The sequence below is a fragment of the Ictalurus punctatus genome, chromosome 27, assembly GCF_001660625.3.
Source record: "Ictalurus punctatus breed USDA103 chromosome 27, Coco_2.0, whole genome shotgun sequence".
NCBI classification, from domain to species: Eukaryota; Metazoa; Chordata; class Actinopteri; order Siluriformes; family Ictaluridae; genus Ictalurus; species Ictalurus punctatus.
The window spans coordinates 16173675-16193836 of NC_030442.2; the positions used below are offsets into that span (position 1 = coordinate 16173675).

The 20162-nt window shown below is 41.5% G+C and overlaps 2 protein-coding genes across 5 annotated transcripts in view; one reads left to right on the plus strand and one right to left on the minus strand.

The window, feature by feature from the left end:
• Nucleotides 1-1001: 1001 nt before the first annotated feature.
• brd7 (bromodomain containing 7) lies at nucleotides 1002-13955 on the plus strand. 3 transcript variants are annotated; one of them, XM_017458478.3, is made up of 17 exons: nucleotides 1002-1157; nucleotides 2233-2432; nucleotides 2522-2645; nucleotides 3027-3084; nucleotides 4152-4296; nucleotides 4419-4529; nucleotides 4720-4892; nucleotides 6167-6287; nucleotides 6468-6543; nucleotides 6691-6798; nucleotides 8283-8418; nucleotides 8813-8924; nucleotides 9729-9785; nucleotides 12824-12929; nucleotides 13130-13273; nucleotides 13415-13558; nucleotides 13803-13955. In XM_017458478.3, the coding sequence occupies exons 1-17, from the start codon at nucleotides 1109-1111 to the stop codon at nucleotides 13865-13867; spliced, it is 1929 nt and encodes a 642-aa protein (XP_017313967.1). In that variant the 5' UTR covers nucleotides 1002-1108; the 3' UTR covers nucleotides 13868-13955. The 3 variants fall into 3 exon arrangements, with proteins under 3 accessions (XP_017313967.1, XP_053532605.1, XP_053532606.1); XM_053676630.1 differs by having other exon boundaries at nucleotides 6471-6543; XM_053676631.1 differs by lacking the exons at nucleotides 9729-9785; nucleotides 12824-12929; nucleotides 13130-13273; nucleotides 13415-13558; nucleotides 13803-13955 and adding an exon at nucleotides 9140-9689.
• Nucleotides 13956-14144: 189 nt separating this feature from the next.
• Nucleotides 14145-20162, minus strand: part of adcy7 (adenylate cyclase 7) — a 73362-nt gene continuing 67344 nt past the window's right edge. For both annotated transcript variants that reach the window (XM_017458477.3, XM_017458476.3), the window contains 5 exons: nucleotides 19590-19736; nucleotides 19401-19508; nucleotides 18300-18420; nucleotides 16534-16658; nucleotides 14145-15240 (listed from right to left, as the gene is read on the minus strand). In XM_017458477.3, the coding sequence (XP_017313966.1) occupies nucleotides 15094-15240; nucleotides 16534-16658; nucleotides 18300-18420; nucleotides 19401-19508; nucleotides 19590-19736 (648 nt within the window). In that variant the 3' untranslated portion in view covers nucleotides 14145-15093. The remainder of the gene's footprint in view (nucleotides 15241-16533; nucleotides 16659-18299; nucleotides 18421-19400; nucleotides 19509-19589; nucleotides 19737-20162) is intronic.

Sequence of the window (20162 nt, forward strand, 5' to 3'; positions counted from 1 at the left end):
TTCATCAGGTTCGCACCCTGACCTAAAGTTATTTCAATGATGAAAATCAAGATCAAGATGGAAATTTTTTTTTTTTAAATCAATATTTGTTTAACTAGATGGAAGGGTTCTGCGGTCAGAAAATTAACAGGATTCATCCTCTGTGGAGGATATGAATATGCTCACTAAATTTCAAAGAAATGAAACCAATTCATTAGTGTCGTGTTGAATGAGGGGACGGATGGATTCACATTAAATCTAAGCCACACGGGAAATGAAGCTGACCAAAAATCAACGTCGATTCACTGTTTCTCTTTTCAACACTGAAAAGCAATGAATTCTCTTAAATAACCCACAGATATTCTAATGGTTTCCACTACAAATAACATAATAAACCATCAGCTGTTAACCATTAAAACCATTATCAAATGGTTTCCATTACTTAGTAGGAAGTATTAAAGACATAGGTCCTTAATGATATCCACTAGACATAACATACTTCCAATAGAAGCTGACAGATTACCAGTAGAGACCCACGAGGACCATTACAGTTTCCATTAAAACCAATACAATTCCCATTATAACTATTAAAACCATTACAAATTCTATTAGGGTTGGTTTTTTGTTTTTTTTTCCAGCATGGAATGCACTCCTTCTAAATCTGATCAATCAGACCGAGCATCCAACCGTGATGTGTTATAAAGCAAGAGAGCAGCATGATGCTATAAATCTGAATAAAAGTGCTTGGACCCCACAGATCGTCGCTTGCGAGTGTATCTTTGCCAGCAAAGAAATCGTGTGATAAATGAAATATTGTTCACTGAGATGGGTTAAGGGATAACTTTAAAAGCTTTAAAAAAATGTGTGTCTTCTTAAATACAATGTTAGAACATTTTATATATATATATATATATATGCTTATTTTTTTAACAGGGCTAAAATGGCGTCGAGTTTCGAGTTGAACTGAACTGACTTCAGTTCTTACCGCCGACCACAAGATGGCGCTGTTTAGACTGAGCAGCACTGTAACACACACAGATACAGATACACAGGCACACACACACAACACAAAGAGAGAACAGACTGGTCAAACACCGACCTGCTTGGACATTTAGGTGCACAATAAATTATGGGCAAAAAGCATAAAAAGCACAAATCAGAAAAGCACACATACGACGGTAAGATGTGGTTTTAAAATGTTTTATACTTTCATTAACTGCATAGCTGCTCTAACGGACGGCTAACTTAGCTAGCCACTTTTGAGTCGCGTTAGCTTGTTGGCTAGCGGGATAATGAATGACCGACCGCACGCTGTTTTGTACTAGCTTAGCTTCTCGATTCTGATTGGTCAAAAGCGTCTCTAACCGAAGCTCTGACAGTAGTTCCGGCTGTAATTCAAATCACAGGTTTATAATATTAATGCGCGAGTTATTGTTTCCATAGTAGCATGTCAGCTTGTTTCTATAGGAACAGCTCGTTCACAGGAGCTTGTACAGCGGATGGAGGAAAAAAAAAATCTATACATATGGTCGAGTTTTCTGTAAAGGAGACGTTTATTTAAGGAGTGTCAGAGGGAAAGCTTCAGGACAGAGGAGTCTTCTTCTGCTCTTCTGGTTTGTCTCTATAACACGACAAGATGTGTGTCTTATTAAGTTCGAGAGAGAGTGAGGAAATAAAAGAGCGGCTGGTGAAGGAGCTAGTGTTTATAGCTGCTATAACGTAAGCGAGAACAGGAACTAGCCGCGTCGTTACGCCATCCTAACCGTTTTCCGCGTCCCAGTTTGCAGACGTGTACCACACAGTAAAAGTACATACTCTATTTGTGAGGAAAAACGACATACTTCGGAGTGTGTGGCAAAAGAGTACGCAATTCCTCGGACATACTGTCACGTAACGTAACGGGATAGAACATCGTTGCGTAGTTACGCACGCCGTCACCGTGGACACGCTCCTAGTTGCATTCTCATCTTTTCGGCATTCGTTATTCCTTATGTAAGGTATAAACTTTATGATTTAGAAAGGTCGGTTAACGTTTAAACCCACTTACATACAGAAGACACAAATCTCACACGTGGGAGGGGCTTAAGAGCGCTTTACTCTCATTGGATAGTGAGAGTTGGATGGACAGCTCACTAGGGTTAGGGGAATGGTAATCCAACAGATCACAGATTTAGGATGGACTTAAATACGAACACAGGCGTGTATTTAAATGTCATGTGTATGATTCATATTTACACCGTGTTTGTGCGTCAGAATGCGCAGACAGGCCGCTGAAGCTCGTTCTGAAGGTGGCGGGTAATGAGGTCACCACTGGAAGCGCCAGCCTCGAACCCGTCCGCGACAACCAGGTAGATTCTGACAAACACAAGGACAAGAAGAAGAAGAAGAAAAAGAAGGACGAAAAGGACAAAGAGAGCCCTCCAGGTTCGCCTGGCGAGGACAGGAAACGAAAGGTGATTGATAACACGCAGTCCGTGTGAATGTTTTGCAGAACACAGTTTGTGCGCGGTGTGTAAAAGCTTTACGTTGTGTGTGATTCTAGATGACGAAGAAGAGGAAAGGTCTCGAATCGGCGGATCTGGACTGGGACGAGCAGAGCAGAACTCCGGCCCGGTCGGACGTATCGCAGGATAAACCCCTCACTCCTTTACTGGCTAAACCGGAAGGTATCGTTCTTAACATGAACGCGGATACAAACACGTTTTGTTTGTTTTTCCCCCCGGGGGAATCAGGAGATATTTAAAAACATACGTTTTTAATTTATCCTCGCCTGATTGGTTGCTGTTATTTACATGATCCGGCTGCAACACTTTCCACATTTCTGACTGTCGTCGGCGTTGTGTGTATTTTGTTACTGGAATCACGCACATCATGTAGTATTAAATAAATCGCTCTATCACTAAAATAAGGCGAGTGCTTAAAAAGCAAACTCGTTGATAGATTTAAATAAATAAATAAATAAAACCTCCTTATGTGACATTTCGGCTCTGTTTAAAACTGCCGTGTGTTTAATAATTGTGGTGTTTTGTTGTTGTTGTCCCAAATAGAAAAAGAGCAGACTCCACTACAGGAAGCACTGAGTCAGCTGATCAGGCAGTTACAGAGGTACAGACAATTTATTCATTTCACGCGCTTTGAACACGAGTACAGCTAAAGGGTCTGAAAAGCATCACTGCGAAAGAGCATGTGAAACAATTTCGCCGATCCGAATTACGACAAAAGCCGCAGCGAGTCCGAGCAATATCACAAAAACACTCCCTGAAATCCTGTACGAAGATTTTGAGAGTCGCACGGAGACGAAGCCCACATGTTGACTTCAGTATCTCCGTATAAATCCCTTTAGTGTTTGTAAACAAAATGAGACACACACGTGAAGCCTGGTTGCTATGGTACGCTGTCATATTCCGATTGAAGAATCTATGACGACTCGATTTTGTTTAGCAGGGCGATTCGTCTAAGCGAACCTTTTGTAATGGTGTGACTCCGAGCGATTATACTGGAGGGAAATTTAAGGCGTACGAGGCTCTTGACGCGTAGAACTTCATTGTTTGTGGGCACGTTCGAGACGTGACGTTTCACAATCACATCCGTCACGAAGCTCACTAGCCGAATAAGAGTAAAGCGCTGTTAAGCCCCGCCCACATAGTAAAATAGCATGTATCTGCTTGCATTAAAAATGACAAATTGTCCATGTTTTGGAATACTATGAATAAAAAGGATTTTTAATAAAAATAATAATAACTCTGACTGATTATGCTAGAGAGGAATTAAGGCGTACGAGTCTCTTGAGGCTTAGAACTTCGTTGTTTGTGGGCACGTTCGAGACGTGACGTTTTACAATCACGGCATCGAGGACGTCGGGTCACTTAAAGCCGAGGTGCTGCCCAAACTAATTTTTTTAGCTAGCTAAACGTGTCCATTATACGCAAGTCCTCAGTAAGAACATGACCTATAAATTAGGGATATTAGTTAACTAGCAAGCTCTGATGCGATACTCAGCCGAGATGAAACGGGCGCCGCAAACGGAGATCGTTCCTAACTAAAACCGTTCGATTCGCGGTTCTGTCATATTCCCGCAGTACACAGTGAAAAGTAAACGTCCGAGTGCTTATATTCATTTGTCAAGCATTACTCGTAATGTGTGCTCTCTTTATATTTATTTATTTATTTAGAAAAGACCCGAACGCGTTCTTCTCGTTCCCTGTGACGGACCTGATCGCCCCTGGCTACTCTCTGATCATCAAGAGGCCCATGGATTTCAGCACCATGAAGGAGAAGGTGAAGAGAGAGTGCTACCAGTCCCTGGACGAGCTGAAGGTATCGCGTCTGCGCTCATTCTTATCGTTTAATCACGTTCCGTCATGATATGACGCTCTCGGCGATCTTACGACCTCACGATGGCTTTATTTATGAATTTTTTAATCATTTTTTTAAAACAGATAGATTTCAAGATTATGTGCGAGAACGCCATGATTTACAACAAGCCGGATACAATTTACTACAAGGCTGCGAAGAAGCTTCTCCACTCTGGAATGAAGATCTTGAACCCTGTGAGTTGACATGTTCAGACACCTGCATGTTGTTGTGCACTGTGGACACTAGGGGGCAGTGGTGTACGTCGTTGCAGTAAGACTGGAGCAAAGATTAGGATAAACTTAAGTCATTTACAAATACATGGATATTTTGATGCACATTTTAGCAAAAGATGGCATTAGTGAGTGTGTGTGTGTGTGTGTGTAGGAAAGGCTTGCGAGTCTGAAGCAGAGCATTGAGTTTATGACAGACTTGAAGCCAGGAGGATCAGATGACAGAGAGGAACAGGGGTCATCCAGTGACCCCAAAGACAGGTCGTCTCCCATGGATACCAGTGACAACTCGCAGTCACCCAGAGTGGCACACCGAGACACACCCAGGTACCATCCTGATACCTCTCATCAGCTCACTCAGGCCTCAGCTCATGCTCTGCAACACTGGGTTATTTTCATTTTTAAAAGATTAATATACATTTTTGTTGTGGTTTTTTTTTTTTTTTTTTAAATGTCTTAAAATGTTGACCGACCAATAATAAAGCAGGTCGTAATCACACGATCCTCAGGACAAAAATAACCGCCGATGGGCCTGTTGTGTTTGTCCCAGAGAAGCATTAAAATAAATATTGGAAGATGAAAAAAATGACGTGAAGAAACACATATGGTGAAGCGCGAGAGCGGGACAGGACTAGCCCAAAAACATTTCTGTAGGTCAGGAGTGTCAGTTTCCCGTTCCTCCGACTTTAAAACAACTCTCTTTCTCTCTTTTTTGTGTCTTTCTCTGTCTCTCTCTTGGTCACTTTCTGTCTGTCTCTTTCTTTATAGCTGTTTGTATCCCCCCCTTGTCTCTCTCTCTATCTCTCTATTTGGTGTCTGTCTATTTATGTTTGTCTCTTTTACTTCCTGTCGGTTGTCTGTCTTTCTGTATGCCTCTCTCTTCGTCTCTCTCGCACTCTTTTTCTGTCTGTCTCTGCCTCTTTCTCTTTCTTTCTCCCTGATCCTTGTTTAACTCCGTGTGTTTCTTTCTCCCGGTCTCTTTCTGTCTCTCTGTTTATACTGTCTCTTTCTCTCTTCCTCTCTCTCTCTCTCTTTTTTGTCGGTCTATTTGTTTGTCTCTGTTACTTCCTGTCAGTTGTCTGTCTATGTCTCTCTCTCTCTTCTTTCTTTCTGTCTCTGCCTCTTTCTTTCTTTCTGTCTCTCTCTTTCTCCCTGATCCCTGTCTAACTCTTGTCTGTTTCTGTTTGTCTGTGTCTCTCTCTCTCCCTCTCACACACAAACCCTGGCTGTTTTTCTATCTTTTTCTCTCTCTTTGTATCTCTCTGTTTTAAAAATATTTGTCTTACTCTTCTGACTCTTATACGCTTTCTGTCTGTCTGTTTATGACTCTCTGTTTCTTTCTGTCGTTCTATCTGTATTCTCTGTGCTCACTGTCGATTCTGGGTCTCTCTCTCTGTCTCTATTTGCATGCAATTATTAATTGTCGTGAGAAACGAACTCTTGATTGTTTGCGACACTATAAACGCACCATTGATCACAATTCAAACTTCATCACCTTCAAGTCCATAAAACTTCATCATCCATGAGGAAGAGATTTCAGGCATTTAACACTTGTTCTCTGAAAGTTGTACTGATCCTTCCTTGTCTGTGTTTGCTTCCAGTAAGGAATCCAAAGAGGAAGCTCAGAGGAGCGTGAACCAGGCAGAGAAAGATCTAGAAGAGATTAAAAAGCTTATAGAAGAGTCCGGAGGTAAATTGTCCATCAGGAGCCTTCAGTGCGAGGTGAGGTGAGGTCTGCGTTTCAGCGGCCAGGTTTTTGACGTCGTACTTTAACAGGGGCGCTCGAATCCGTCTTTCTGCGGACCGTGACTTTAGTTCTTGTAGATAATAAACCCGCGGATTTGATTCGTTGGTCTTGAATATTTGATCCGGTTTTTTTTTTTGGTTTGGTTTTACTTGTAGCAGGACTTTGGGCGGAGGAAGTCTGACGGTACGACCACACTGGGCATCGTCAACCCTGCTGATCCGAGTGCTGGAGGTAACAGACCGAGGGGTCTACTGTATATAAACGTCATTCGTCAATTCTATTCATTTCAGAAATGACATTTTAATCGTCAATTTTGAGTGCTAATGTAAATGTATGCAATATTGTGCGTCCTGGGTGATTACCGTACGTGTGTGTCAGATCCTGGGTACTGTGCAGTGAAGCTGGGGATGATGGGAGGTCGGTTGCAGACTGGAGTAAACACTTTACAGGGTTTTAAGGAGGACAAGAGAAACAGAATCACTCCAGGTAACTCTCACACACACACATACTCACTCCATTTCTTTGTCTGTGTTTCTCTCTGTCTTTCTATCTATCTGTCTCTCTTACCTTGTATCTTTCTATCGCTCTCTGTCTTTTTCTTTGTCTGCCCATCGCTCTGCCTGTCTCTTTCTTTCTCTTTGTCTGTCTTATATATCTTTCTTTGTCTGTGTTTCTCCCTCTCTTTTTTTTATCTTTCTTTGTCTGTCTATCTCTCTGCCTGTCTCTGTCCCTCTCTCTCTCTCTCTCTGTCTATCGTCTCTCTTACTTTGTATCTTTCGTCATGTCTGTCTCTCTTTCTATCCAAGTCTCATTCTGTCTCTCTTACTTTGGGTCTGTCTATCCAAGTCTCATTCTCATTCTCTCTCTCTCTCTCTCTCTTCAGAGCAGTGTTTTAAAAACAGTAATAAGAATTAAAGTGCAGGTATTCAAATGCTAAATCTGTGACGTAACTACAGTTAGAAAATGCCATGTGTTCAGCATTCTGTAAAAATAACATCTTTGTGCAACACACGTGAATAATCTCATTATTATTATTATTATTATTATTATTATTATTCATGCACTGTGCTCAAGGCTTTAAGCATTAATATGTTGATAAATGGCGTTTGCCTCCTCTTTGATTCGTGATTAATACCCAGTAGTTGGGAGTTGAGTAATTTGGGCAGCTTTATTTGTAAGCGCACAGTGCACGCTGCCGATGTCCAATAACGTCAAAAAATTACGGAAAAACAGTGTCTCTGCCAAACCGTGGGATCGGTGGATAAAGAGCCACATTCCCGACGTGATCCGAAGAGTTTTCCATAAAATCGGGTCCTCCTCGCGTGTGCCACGCCTCTTCCCTTTCCACCCTGAACTCAGTTTTAAAAAAAAAAAAAAAACCTTTTCTTTTCTCATGGGATGCTCCGAGACCGTTAACACCACCTCGACATGGATCGTTTTATATAACAGCAGTCATGATATCAGTACTATTTAATTTTGTAATTATTCAAAAAAAAAAAAATCACCATACCAACGATATCTCAGAAAAGTGTATCGTGTAAACATTTATCGCGATATGGATGATGTATCGATGATATCACCCAGCCCCATACGGAACACCCAGTAGCTCCCTCACCGTCCTCTCACTTTCAGAGAGAAACCGTACACCATAAACTCTCCTGCCCTGAAGACTTTACACAGCGCCGACACTGGAGACTCCTTCCGCAAACGTTGCGTAAATGACGTCACCACATCGACCGTGTCGAGTCCTGTTACTACAGAAACACGGGAACGATAAGGTATCAGACCGCCGTCTGAGCCGTGCTCTCGTATAAAACGAACCCACACCTTCCGACCAATCAGATTCCAGAATTCAGCTGAGCCATGATATAAACAGGAGTTAATTAGTAACGACGGAGGACGCGCCGCCCCTTGTGTGATCCTGTGTAACACATCCGTCTCGCCGCGCTTGCTTTCTTTCTTTCTTTCAGTGACGTACATGAACTACGGACCTTTCAGCTCGTACGCTCCGACTTACGACTCCAGCTTTGCGAGCGTCAGTAAAGAGGACTCGGATCTGATCTACTCCTGCTACGGAGACGAGTCCAGCCTGCAGGGTTCTGAGAGGTGTGTGTGTACAACGTGTGCATATTTGAATACAGGAATACACTGTTTAGAAATCAGTGTATATGTGAAATGTGCTATAAAATATCATCTATATTATCTGAATTGTACATGTACCGCCTGTGCTGATGATTCTCAGCGCTCGTTAATGTATATGTGATGTACGTATTATGCTTTGCAAATTCGTTTTTTTTTTTTTTTTAGTCTAGGCATATTTTATAATGTAATAAGTAATAGGAAATGCTTGAAAGTGCGCCTTCAGGCGTGTGTGGAACAGTGTCTGCGAGTCCAACCCCTACGCAGTCAATGCCACCATTCATACAGTCATCACATCACGCTCACTTAGGAATGTTATTTCGCACTTGTGCATATGTCGTGTGTGTGTGTGGCAAATTAGTATTACAGATTTCCTGGCCAAGTCAGAAGAGCATATGAGCAGACTGGCGGATAATATCTTGGACTCGCTGACCAACGGAGAGCACTCCAGACATCTGAAAGAGACCAAGGCTGTAAGGATGAAAGGTTTTTTTGTTGTTTTTTTTTTTTTAATTAAATGCCATATGGGTGAGCGGAACAGTTCTTTCTGCCAAGATCAGGCTGGAAAAGTTCCAGTGTTTCACTTAAAATACCCCAGAACATGTGAACGATTCAATGAAGGTTATAATGCCTAAGAAATGAGTATCCATGGCTAAGAAACATCTCTAACACGCATTGAAAACTGCAGGATGGACAAATCCATGCAACGCCCCCACGTCGCCTTGCCATCCCTAAGCGGCCCGCTAACGAGCTAGCTCAGGTCTGTTTATTATATAATTTCTTCGTGAAATGTTATCCATGTGCATCGTTCACGAAGTTTTCCGTTACACAACAGCCGCCATTATTAACATTATTAAATATTTTGACTCTCATGCTGCTGTAATGTTTTAAGTTCCCCGTGAGTGATTTAATAAATGTTGAGCTTTTTTCAAAGTGAGTACTTCAGCTAGCTAGCTTAGAACGCAGGTTCTGCGGATAAAAGTTCACACTTACCACGTGATCATTTCCGCTCGTACACGATCCCTACAGAAACACCGAGAGAGAAGCTATGTTTCCGTCCACGTATTTGAAAGGTTTTATTTATGAATTTATTTTTTTATTTTATTTTTTTTTACATCAAATCAGTTACTTCTGTTAAGCTCCATTCAGTTTCGAGTTACTAAAGGAATGTGTAACTTGATGTAATTTATCACTGATATTGCAGTATATTTCCATATTCCATACGTGTTGGTTAACGCAAGTGGTTCAGAGTGATCGTATCCGTCTGTCTTCTTTAGACTGGCCAAGAAGAGGAAGAGCCGGCAGAGAAGTCAGACGCTGCTGATGATGTCGAGGTATAAACAATATAAAGAGGGGGAAAACCTGACACTTTTTTTTTTCCTTTTTTTTTACTACTCCAGTTTATTTATAACTGGCTAAATTTAAGTCTGAAGGTTATGGTTATTCATGTGAGTGGTGGGAAATTTCCCAGAGGGCGTTAAACCTGAGTCACACCTACATGACCTGTTTCAGTCATGTGATCTTTTCAGCATAGCTGCTATATTTCTGACTATATTTAACCACCATACTCAGGAAAGCGAAGGTGGGGAATCCAATACACACCCACATTCTTGATACCTACCCAAAAACAGGACAGGACAGACATTACCAAATCTAACATTCAGACAGTCAAAAGTTTAAACACTCATTCTTTATTATTATTCTAAAATGTGGAAAGAGTGAAGTCATCAAAACTCTGGAGGAACACAAACGGAACTACGGGTATGATGTTGTGATTAAAAAAAAAAAAATCCAAAATAAATCTAAATAATTGAGTATTTTAGCATCTTCAAAAGTCGACGCCCTTTTTGCCGAGAATTTCCTGAAATGTATTCTGTGTTTTCTCACCCGATTTCTTGAGGAATTTCCCCGAGATGCTTTTTAAACAGTATTAAAAGGAGTTCACACCGACGCCGGACTCTCATCGGCCGCTTTTCCGAATATTTCTCTCCGAGTCGTCCGGTTTAAAACGATTTTTTTTTGTAAATAAAATGTTCGTTTCCTAGCGAAAGAAACGAACGCGTCGGCTTCACGCGTTTAATCGCACACCTTCAGATCAAAAGGTTTTTAAAGGTCACGAGAAACATTTCAGTCGAGCGTCCACAAACTTTTGACGAAGTGATACGGTTAAACAGTCGCATGATGCGTTTTGAGAGTATTAACGTGTACACGTTTGTGTGGAAATGTGATCTAAACGTGACAGACTTAAAAGCGCGAGTCTTTTGCAAATGAAAGGAATTGCACATTTCGTATTAAACTTTTATTTTTTAATTTGAACAGTCATGTAAATTGCAGTGGAACAAGTCAAAGAAAAACTAAGCGTTTAAGAGAGAGGGAGAGATGTGATGGTGCATGTGTACCATCACAATGTGCATGGTAGCTGAACACGATGAATCATTTCTTGCTTGACAGATCCATCCTGGCGTACGGGGGTGTGTGGTCAAAATGGCGTAATCAGCATTGTTGGCTAGACGCTTTGGCATTGTGCGGTTGCCAGTTAACGTTTTTGTGCTCATGAAGGATTTTGTCATTTGTTTCGAATCACACGACGCCCAGTGCCAAAAGTATAAAAGCAGTTGAAGGAGCACTCTGTGCAGCGAAGTAACGTTTGAAGGCAAATACAATACGAGTCGCCTTCGTAGTCTTGATTAACTAGCCTTTCGCAGAGCCTGCAAGGCGTACGTACACTTACGACCTCAACTGTACATAATTCCCTCAAGGTCCGTCTTTCTTACAAAGATATGTCGACGGTAATAGACAGAAATGTGTTTGAATTCTTATTTTGTAAAAGTCATTGGCAAGCTAACGGTCTGATACGTGACTAAACCGGACACCATAACAACCCTAATCGAGATTCGATTATCAGTTCGACAAAGTCGTAGCAGGTCCTTGTTTCTACTATATAACTCCTAGCTGTAACTCGGATGCTAAGGCCTTTAGAAGGTCAGAGAAGCAGGTAGGGGGTATCTGAGAAAGTTCCCTCAAACCCTCATCTATTGGGAAAGTAAACAGAGGCGTACATTTTACGTCACGGTCTTAACAAAACCGAAAACGTGTTTTTAAAAAAAAAAAAAAACACGTATTACCCCCGAACCCTTATTTTACAGACAGACTACAAATAGTTACGCACTTTCTACTGTGGAGGGAACGTATAGAAACAGACTGCAGGAGTGAGTCAGCATCCTACCTTAGTAAGCCTGCAAAATCAGACAGGACCGCAGTATGGTGTCTCTGTCTCGCTCTCGCTCGTAAACCAGCTGTGTCAACAAAGCCAGCCTACTCTCCCACACACACACACGTTCAGACGAGGAGTATTTACAGGACATCACAAAACAAAAGCTGTGGGTGAAAAATGGCATCAAAATAAACAGTTTTCCAAATCAGAGATAAGTTTGAAACGCTCATTTCTAGACTGTAAGGTCTTCCTCGATGGGAAGCGGTCCGTGTGAAGCCAGTGCGAGTCTCCGTGTCGTAATGAATCGAGTAATAAAGGCAGGAATGACCGAGTAACATCTTGCACCGTGCAACCCTAGCGTTCAGTAAACGTCTTCCTCGACTTTTTACTTTAGTTCATTTCCTTCTTCGATGCGCCGCGTTTGTAGATGATCGAAGAGCCGCCGCGTGATAAAGCGTACACGCTACCGGTCAAAAGTTCGTGGACACCCGACTGAAACGTTTCTCACGATGTTAAAAAGCTTTTGATCTGAAGGTGTGAGATTAAACGTGTGAAATCGGTGTCGTGGACAGAAATATAATCGCGCCGACGTGTTCGTTTCTTTCGTTAGAAAAGTAACATTTTATTTACAAAAAAATCTCGTTTTAAACGGACGACTCAGAGAAATATTCTGAAAAGCAGCCGATAAGAGTCCGGCGTCGGTGGGAACTCCTTTAATACCGTTTAAAAAAAAAAAAACATCTCGGGGAAATTCCTCAAGAAATCGGGTGAGAAAACGCCGAGAATACATTTCAGGAAATTCTCGGCAGAAATGGCGTCGACTTTGAAGATGCTAAAATCCTCAATTATTTAGATTTATTTTGGATTTTTCATCACAACATAATTCCCGTAGTTCCGTTTGTGTTACTCCAGATGTTCTGATGACTTTATCATTAATTATTCTAAAATGTGGGGAAAATAAAAATAAAGAATGGGGGTGTGTAAACTTTTGAGCAGTAGTGTATGTGGGAATGAAAGGATTTTCCAGTGAATTCAAGGGAAATCGAAGCAGCACGTCGCGTTTCTCAGATGGACGCAGCAGACTTTTAAGTCCCGGTTGCTTACGTATAATGTATTTTTACACTAAACGCCCGTGTTTTTCTCTCTTCCCCTCTTTAGGTGGTCGGGTCAGAGTTGAAGACTGCGAACAGCATGACCGTTCTCAATTCAGTCATCAGTCTGGATTCTGGCCTCGACCTCCTACCGGCAAGCTTCGACTCGCAGGGTGAGCGCGCGCACTTGTTAAAACACAGACCACACAAAACTCAGCCGAGTCTGCCTCACGACGATTCCTTTTAGCCCCGCTTTAACATTCCTAGCCACCCATAATCGTGTACGACTTCCGTAGCGTTCACTTTAAAGCGAAAGCCGGGACTGCTATACCGACTGACGAACTCGCACTTCTGCTCCTTCTCCGTGTCTCAGAAGCCGAACAGTTCCAGAAGAAGCTGGACGAGACGACGGTTTTGCTGAGGGATCTGCACGAAGCTCAGAGAGAGAGACTTAGTGCCAAACAGCCTCCTAATATGATCTGCCTGCTCGCACCGAATGCGAAGGAGTTACAGCTAGGTACACACTCGCGCAAATCCCGGCGCAGAAACGATAGTTACTTACACACGCACACTTCATGGTTTATTCTGTTCCCTATTACCTATAAAACACTTCTGTACGTTCATCAAGTGTTCAATCTGTGTGTGTGTGTGTGTGTAGCGGAGAAGGTGACTGAAAACTTGGCTCAGCTGACCAGTCAGGTGACTCCTGGAGATGTGAGCAGCGTGTATGGCATTAGGAAAGCCATGGGCATATCACTGCCTAGTGAACCTGCAGAGGGTACATTCACACACCTGACTACAGGTACAGTACCGAACACACACACAGGCAATATTTAAGATAACACTACTTATCCAGTGTAATATGTTCATTACGTATGACGCCATTTCTAGATCCGTAATAATCATCTAAACAGTGATTCCTATATTTAGGGCGGTTGCATTTTTCTGGCCCAGAAATGAGCTCCGCCCCCAGCATGAACAAAGCAGCTCAGCTTTTAAAATATATAAATTATATATATTGATGTTTGTTTGTCACGATTTTACAGTGGGAGCGGAGCAGCTGGACAGAGCGTGTATGGGCTCAGACGCCGTCTCTGCTATCACAGTGTAACTGTATTGGTCATTGCTGTACTGATGCTTATTTTGTCTGATGTTTATATATATTTTGCTTAATAAAATGTGTGGATTTTATAAATATATATATTTATATCTGGGCAGGTCCAGTGCTGGAGATTTTTTTTTTTTTTTTTTTTAGAACTTCACTGCCATCTCAAGTTGTTCCAGATATACATCATGTGTTCCCTGTTGTTTGTGGGGGAAAATAGCAGGTATATTATTTAGGCATAAATGCGTAAAGTCACAGGAAACGTCACAGGTTTTACCCTTGAAACGTGTAAAATTATTTATTTCCATACTGATCCTGTACAGCAAGTTTAACTTACACACCTTGTACTGAAGTTTAAAATGGCGAAGATGTTAGTTTCAGTTCAGTTAAATGTTACAGTGCACCCACGTTACTTTCAGCGTATCCGCTTCATCCGTAGACGGCCACACCGTGTTCAACTTTTCCTTCCTTAAAACGTCATCGCGACGCACGTCAGAAAAGCAGATGCGGCTCGAAGCGAACAGGAATAGGAAGTGCAACAAGGACATGGCCACGCCTTCAAATAGGAGGAGTCATAATGGCAGTCAGGTGCGTTGCTGTATGTTTAGATCTGCTTAGTCTTCTTAAATTAATCATGGAACAGCTAAAATGACGTAAAATCCTGTTAGATTAGGCCAGCATTTCATGACTATGACAGAAATATGAAAATTGGAAACAGTTTTTGGAAAAAGGTCATTCAGCAGGAAGTCTTCACATCACGTCCTAGGAAATAATAATAATAATAATAATAATAATAATAAAACGTCCTCTTCATGTTGGAGTGTGCAGGTCGCATCATTTGTTAGTAATGTCGAATTTAACACAAAGACATACGGTGACAATCGGCAGTGTTCAAAACGCCCGGAGTTCCTCTTCTGTGAGCTCGTTTAGTTCCCGCCACAGTTTTTAAGGATCAGAACAGGAGCAGACGAGTTTAAAGTCACCGAACACTAGGGGGAAAAAAACAAAGAAAGAGAAAAAAAAAAACCCTGCTCCAGCATCGGGTTGGATCGCTCCTTCTCGGCCAGTGTGTATTTGTTCAAAGTTTCTGGCTTTGTGAGGGTTTTTTAGGCTTCTGGCCCAGTCTTCTAACATTTGGAAGTCCTCTCAGACTTGTATAACAGCATAAAGAAAAAAAGAAAGAAAGAAAACCCTATCCATCCAGATGTGTATGTGTGAGAAGGTCAGCACTTTCAGCTGAGCCCCATTCCCTGCTGCTTATTGGAGTCTGTACAGACGAAAAACGTTTTGAGTTCGCCTTTCCCCTTCACGTTGATCAGACCTCGGCAATCGCACGAGTAACCCAACTTCTGCAGCACGTCCGACGTCTCCTCCGTCACCTGGAACGTATACCACGTGCCTCAGTTCATGCAAGTGATACGATTTAACAGTCGTCGAGGTTTACATTAGTTAAACTTCTGATGCGTAAATTTACACACAACGTTAAGAGTACGATACGAAGGTTCTTCCTGGATACCAAACTTCTCGTGTAAATGAACAACAAAACGGAAATTTAAAGAGACTAAATCTTTCTTTTTAAAGCAAATGGAGAAATTCTCATGATTACCAAAAGCCCTAACGGGACATTTACAACCAAATCTGAGGCCGTTTAATATTGACATCAAACCTAATAATATGAATAAAAGGAGCTTAAACAATGTCCTGCATGGAGGAGAGTATTAAATCCCCTTACAGATCTGTATTCTCAGTGCTGTTATTATTCCCTCTATTGTAGAACTGCCCGAATATTAATTGTCAGGACTCTAATCATTAAAAAAAAAATAATAATCAATGTTTTGAACAACCTAAAGTAGGCAGAAAACTCAGTTACACTACATTTAAAAGAAACCTATACATGACATGTTAGCAATACATCTGGAGTTGCACCTTAATAAGTAAACATTAGAAAGAGAGGGTTGTTTGTGGCTAGATTAACGTCTAACCCGATGGGCTCTCATTCTGAGTCGAGTCGAGTCGACTCGTACGAAGCATTTCTGTCTTTCTTCTATTATTAATCAAAAGCCTTAACATCAATGGATAATTATTGGCTTTTGGACAATGCCAATGCTAACCAGAAGGCAGTAGCCTCATGGCCGTTTGGCTTTTTCAATATCGCGTGCGACAATCAGTACGTTTACATGGACGGCAATAATCCGATATTAAGACGGTACTCTGATTAAGAAACTAGCACGTAAACAGAGATTATCGATGACCTTAATCCGAATAAAGTCGTATGGAATTAAGAAGTGTGGAGGTGTATCACAGTCACGTACACACCTTAATCACACTGTTAACATCGTGTGGGAGTTTTCATCGCATCGTGCGACAGGACACGATCGCACACGGCAGCGCTCGACCGTCTGACGGCAAACGAGAGCACGGCCGCGTCCCAAACCGCGTACTTACCTACGTGTAAAACGGGAACATGGAAGGGGTATTCCAAAAGCGACTCGTGTAAACACCTTAATCAGAATATCGTCTCATTCCGAATAAGGTCAGTGATTAGATTACTGCTGTCCGTGTAAACGTAGTCAGTGTCTCTAGAATCAATTTGAGGGTTGAAGCTAAACGCTATTCAAATCCGTCGTTGAAAATCTCAGTTTAAGCGAAAACAAATCTAGAGTAGGAAGTACCTGGATCCTGCCCAGTTCTCCGGTGCTCTCCATTCGGCTGGCTACGTTCACAGTGTTTCCCCAGATGTCGTATTGCGGCTTGCGTGCGCCGATCACCCCCGCTATTACCGGCCCGTGGTTTATTCCTGCACAGACACACAAGCGACATGCTTTGAAAACACTTGTGAAAATATTTATCTCAGCAGGACGCCAGTCCTACGACAACATGCGTTTTACTCGCCATGGGAGTAAACAGAAGGTTTTAACTGCCGTGTATTTAAAAAAAAAAAAAAAAAAAAAAAGGAGGCCGTAATGACGTCACCGACCACGCGAGTGCTTTTTGTGAACTCTAGTCAAATGTCAGTTACTATTCATATCCGTGGGTGAGAACCGCATCACTTTATAAAAATATACTCTGGACGTGACGAGGCACGAGATGGAAATTAATCCCGAGCGCGCGCGCACACACACTACACGGAATAAAAATAATGAATTTCACCATGTTCTCATTAGTACGTACAGACATCACACCGTCGGCAATAATAATAAAGATTCTGTCTCTGTGCCACACGCGTAAAATATTCAGTCACTGGAATGACTCGCTCTCAGTGAAAAAAAAACAAAAACAACTTTAAATAGCTCTTCCGAGAGTTCAAACAGAGCGCTGGACAGCGGAGTTTTAATAAAAGCTCGACCACGTCAGCGCATTAAGTGACTTTTCAGCCCAGATCAGGCAGATGAGCCGCTCGGTCCTCCTCCATCAACAGTTCTACTCGTGCCAAGTCGAAGACGAGAGAATTCCTTAAAGTTTTCGGATCGGTAATCCGTCCGTAAAGCTTCTCTTCGGATTTCAGCGGGATCTCGAGATCACATGCTCGTGTTTTCGTTACCGCACGAGACCAGGCCTCAGACGTGTGAAGCTAGGGCGCACAAACCTCTCCGAAACATCTGCAGCAGAACGAGTCGGATAAAACAGCAGCTCTGCTCACGGCAAACGGTATCGGGGGATTTCATTTGTTTTCGCTTCGGGGGAAAATAGAATTTAAAAAAATATATATAATGTACACAACAAAAAAAAGAAAACAAGTACCCTAATAAGATAAAGCAGTTACTGAAGATAGATAGATTAATGATGGAAAAGATGAACTGATACATTAGTGGATAGGTGGATTTAATAGATTTATAGATGAATGGATGGATGGATAAATGGATGGATGGATAGAATGATTGACTCAATGAAACGTTTTTTTCCATGATCTCCGCATGTCCATGTGGGTTCCTTCCGGGTTCTCTGAAGTTAGATGAATTAATGGATGAATACATTGATGGATGGATAGATGAATGGGAAGGAAGAAAAATGGATGGATAGATGAATGGATAGACGGATGATTGAATGGATCGATGGATGGATAGACGGATCGATAGACAGATGGATGATTGAATGGATCGATGGATGGATAGACAGATGGAGGATTGAATGGATCGATGGATGGATAGACAGATGGAGGATTGAATGGATCGATGGATGGATAGACGGATCGATAGACAGATGGATGATTGAATGGATCGATGGATGGATAGACGGATCGATAGACAGATGGATGATTGAATGGATCGATGGATTCCAATCCATTCCTCCCACTGTCCAAAACCGTGCCATTAGGTGAATTTACAAATGCATTTTATTTGAGTTAAAAGTAATTTTATCTTCAAAGCAGAACATATATTCTCCTAAACTCACTCTGTGTGTGTGTGTGTGTGTGTGTGTGTGTGTCCGCTACACTCACCCACACGCAGTCTAAAACTGTTAAACGAATGGCGGTTGATGCCGTCCAGCTTTCCCATCAGGGCGATGGCGAACTCCACCATGATGCCGATCTGTGCCGGCTGCCGCTCGCGGTCCCGGTCCTGCCAACACAGAGCTCACGCTTACCATGTGGAACGTGAAACAGGGAACTGTTTTTGACAATAGGAATTTGTCCCATTATAGTAACTGTCTAACATATAAACCAATAGTTCAACAATTAATACGAGTGTCTTTCCTAATGCGTTATACTCGGTACGTAATATCTGCTAGAAAATCTAACGGCGGATCGTATCACAATACTGGGAGATACGTGCGTTATACAGGAATATATTTAGGTTTGCTAGCAGTGCTAAAAAAAAAAAAAAAAAAGAAATCACGATTTCAATTTATCATGTAAAAAAAAAATAATAAAAATTATTTAAAAATGGCCAAAAAAACCCAACCATTCAGTGAAAAATTTATGAATACATATTAATATAAATACAATACAAATTCAAGATAAAAACAAATGCAATAACCCCAATAAAATAATATTAATTATTAATAATAATTATATTTAATATTATTATTAGAGATGGCACTGATCCAATACTAGCAAAAAATAGATCCATTTTTTTTTTTTAATTTGATTTTATTAAAAAAAACATTTTTTTGGATGTGTGAAAGAGTTGAGGCCTTCAGTAAAAAAATAAAAAAAAATCAACTGAAGCTGAAATCATATCGGATGGGTCTTCGATCGGAAAAGAAAGAATGATGATTATATCTATTCTAACAAAGATAATAACAATAATACGAATATGTTTATATCATCATCATCATCTCACTTTGCCCTATAATCCACAAACACGAGTATGACTAAAACGATGCATACTGCGTAAATAAACTAAAACAAAAACGTCTCAGCTTTTTGTTTAATTATAGTTTTTAACCTTAACATTTTAGTTCGGTTTATATAGAACTAGTTTCCTAGGTATCATATTCAAATATAATATCCATACTCATTAATGCCGAGTATTAAAGTGTACCCTTCTGCCCTGTGGCCCGGTGTAGGAACTTCACAGTTCTCGTCGTAATGTAATACCTGGTTCGTCTCCTGTCCAGGTGTCCCGCTAAGACCTGCAGCAGCCATGTACGTGCTCCCGATAGTCTTAATCTTCTCTACGCCGCTGAACTTTGGCTTAGACAGCAACTGCGGCGACAACAAGAAAAAGTTTTTAGCGTCGCTTCAAAAGTCACGACACTTACGACCTCGCCTGCGCCGCTGCTTCACCTCGTCGAAGTCTGCGATGATCTCGTTAAGCAGTCGCAGACACTCCAGTCCCTCTTTGTTGATGTCGCACTCGGTGTAGAACTCCTTAAAGTCAGGGACTGAAGCGAACATCACGCACACGCAATCGTACGACTTGTAGTACAGGTCCTGGAGAACAAACACACACACGCAAAACATGATACGTACATGATACGCGTCACGATAGGCACGTTATACAGAGCTTACCATTTTAAGGATACGAGGTGCGACATTTAACGTCAGACCGCAAAAGCCGTCTCGGAACATTGTATCGTGACGCAATCGATCACGGTATAACGAAAATAACCCGATTCTCTTGCCATATTAAATCATCCCATCCCAAATGGATACCAGAGCACAACAACCGATCGAGTATAAACACAGTACAACACAACAACTAGCACGGAGACAGGTGGGACACCGAGAGATGGATGTGGAAGAGATGCATGAAGAAATGGAGAGACTTCAATAAATAATAATAATAATAATAATAATATTTTTACAATAATACCTTGCAGGAAAGTACTTGTGTTTAGAAAGAAATTATACATTAAA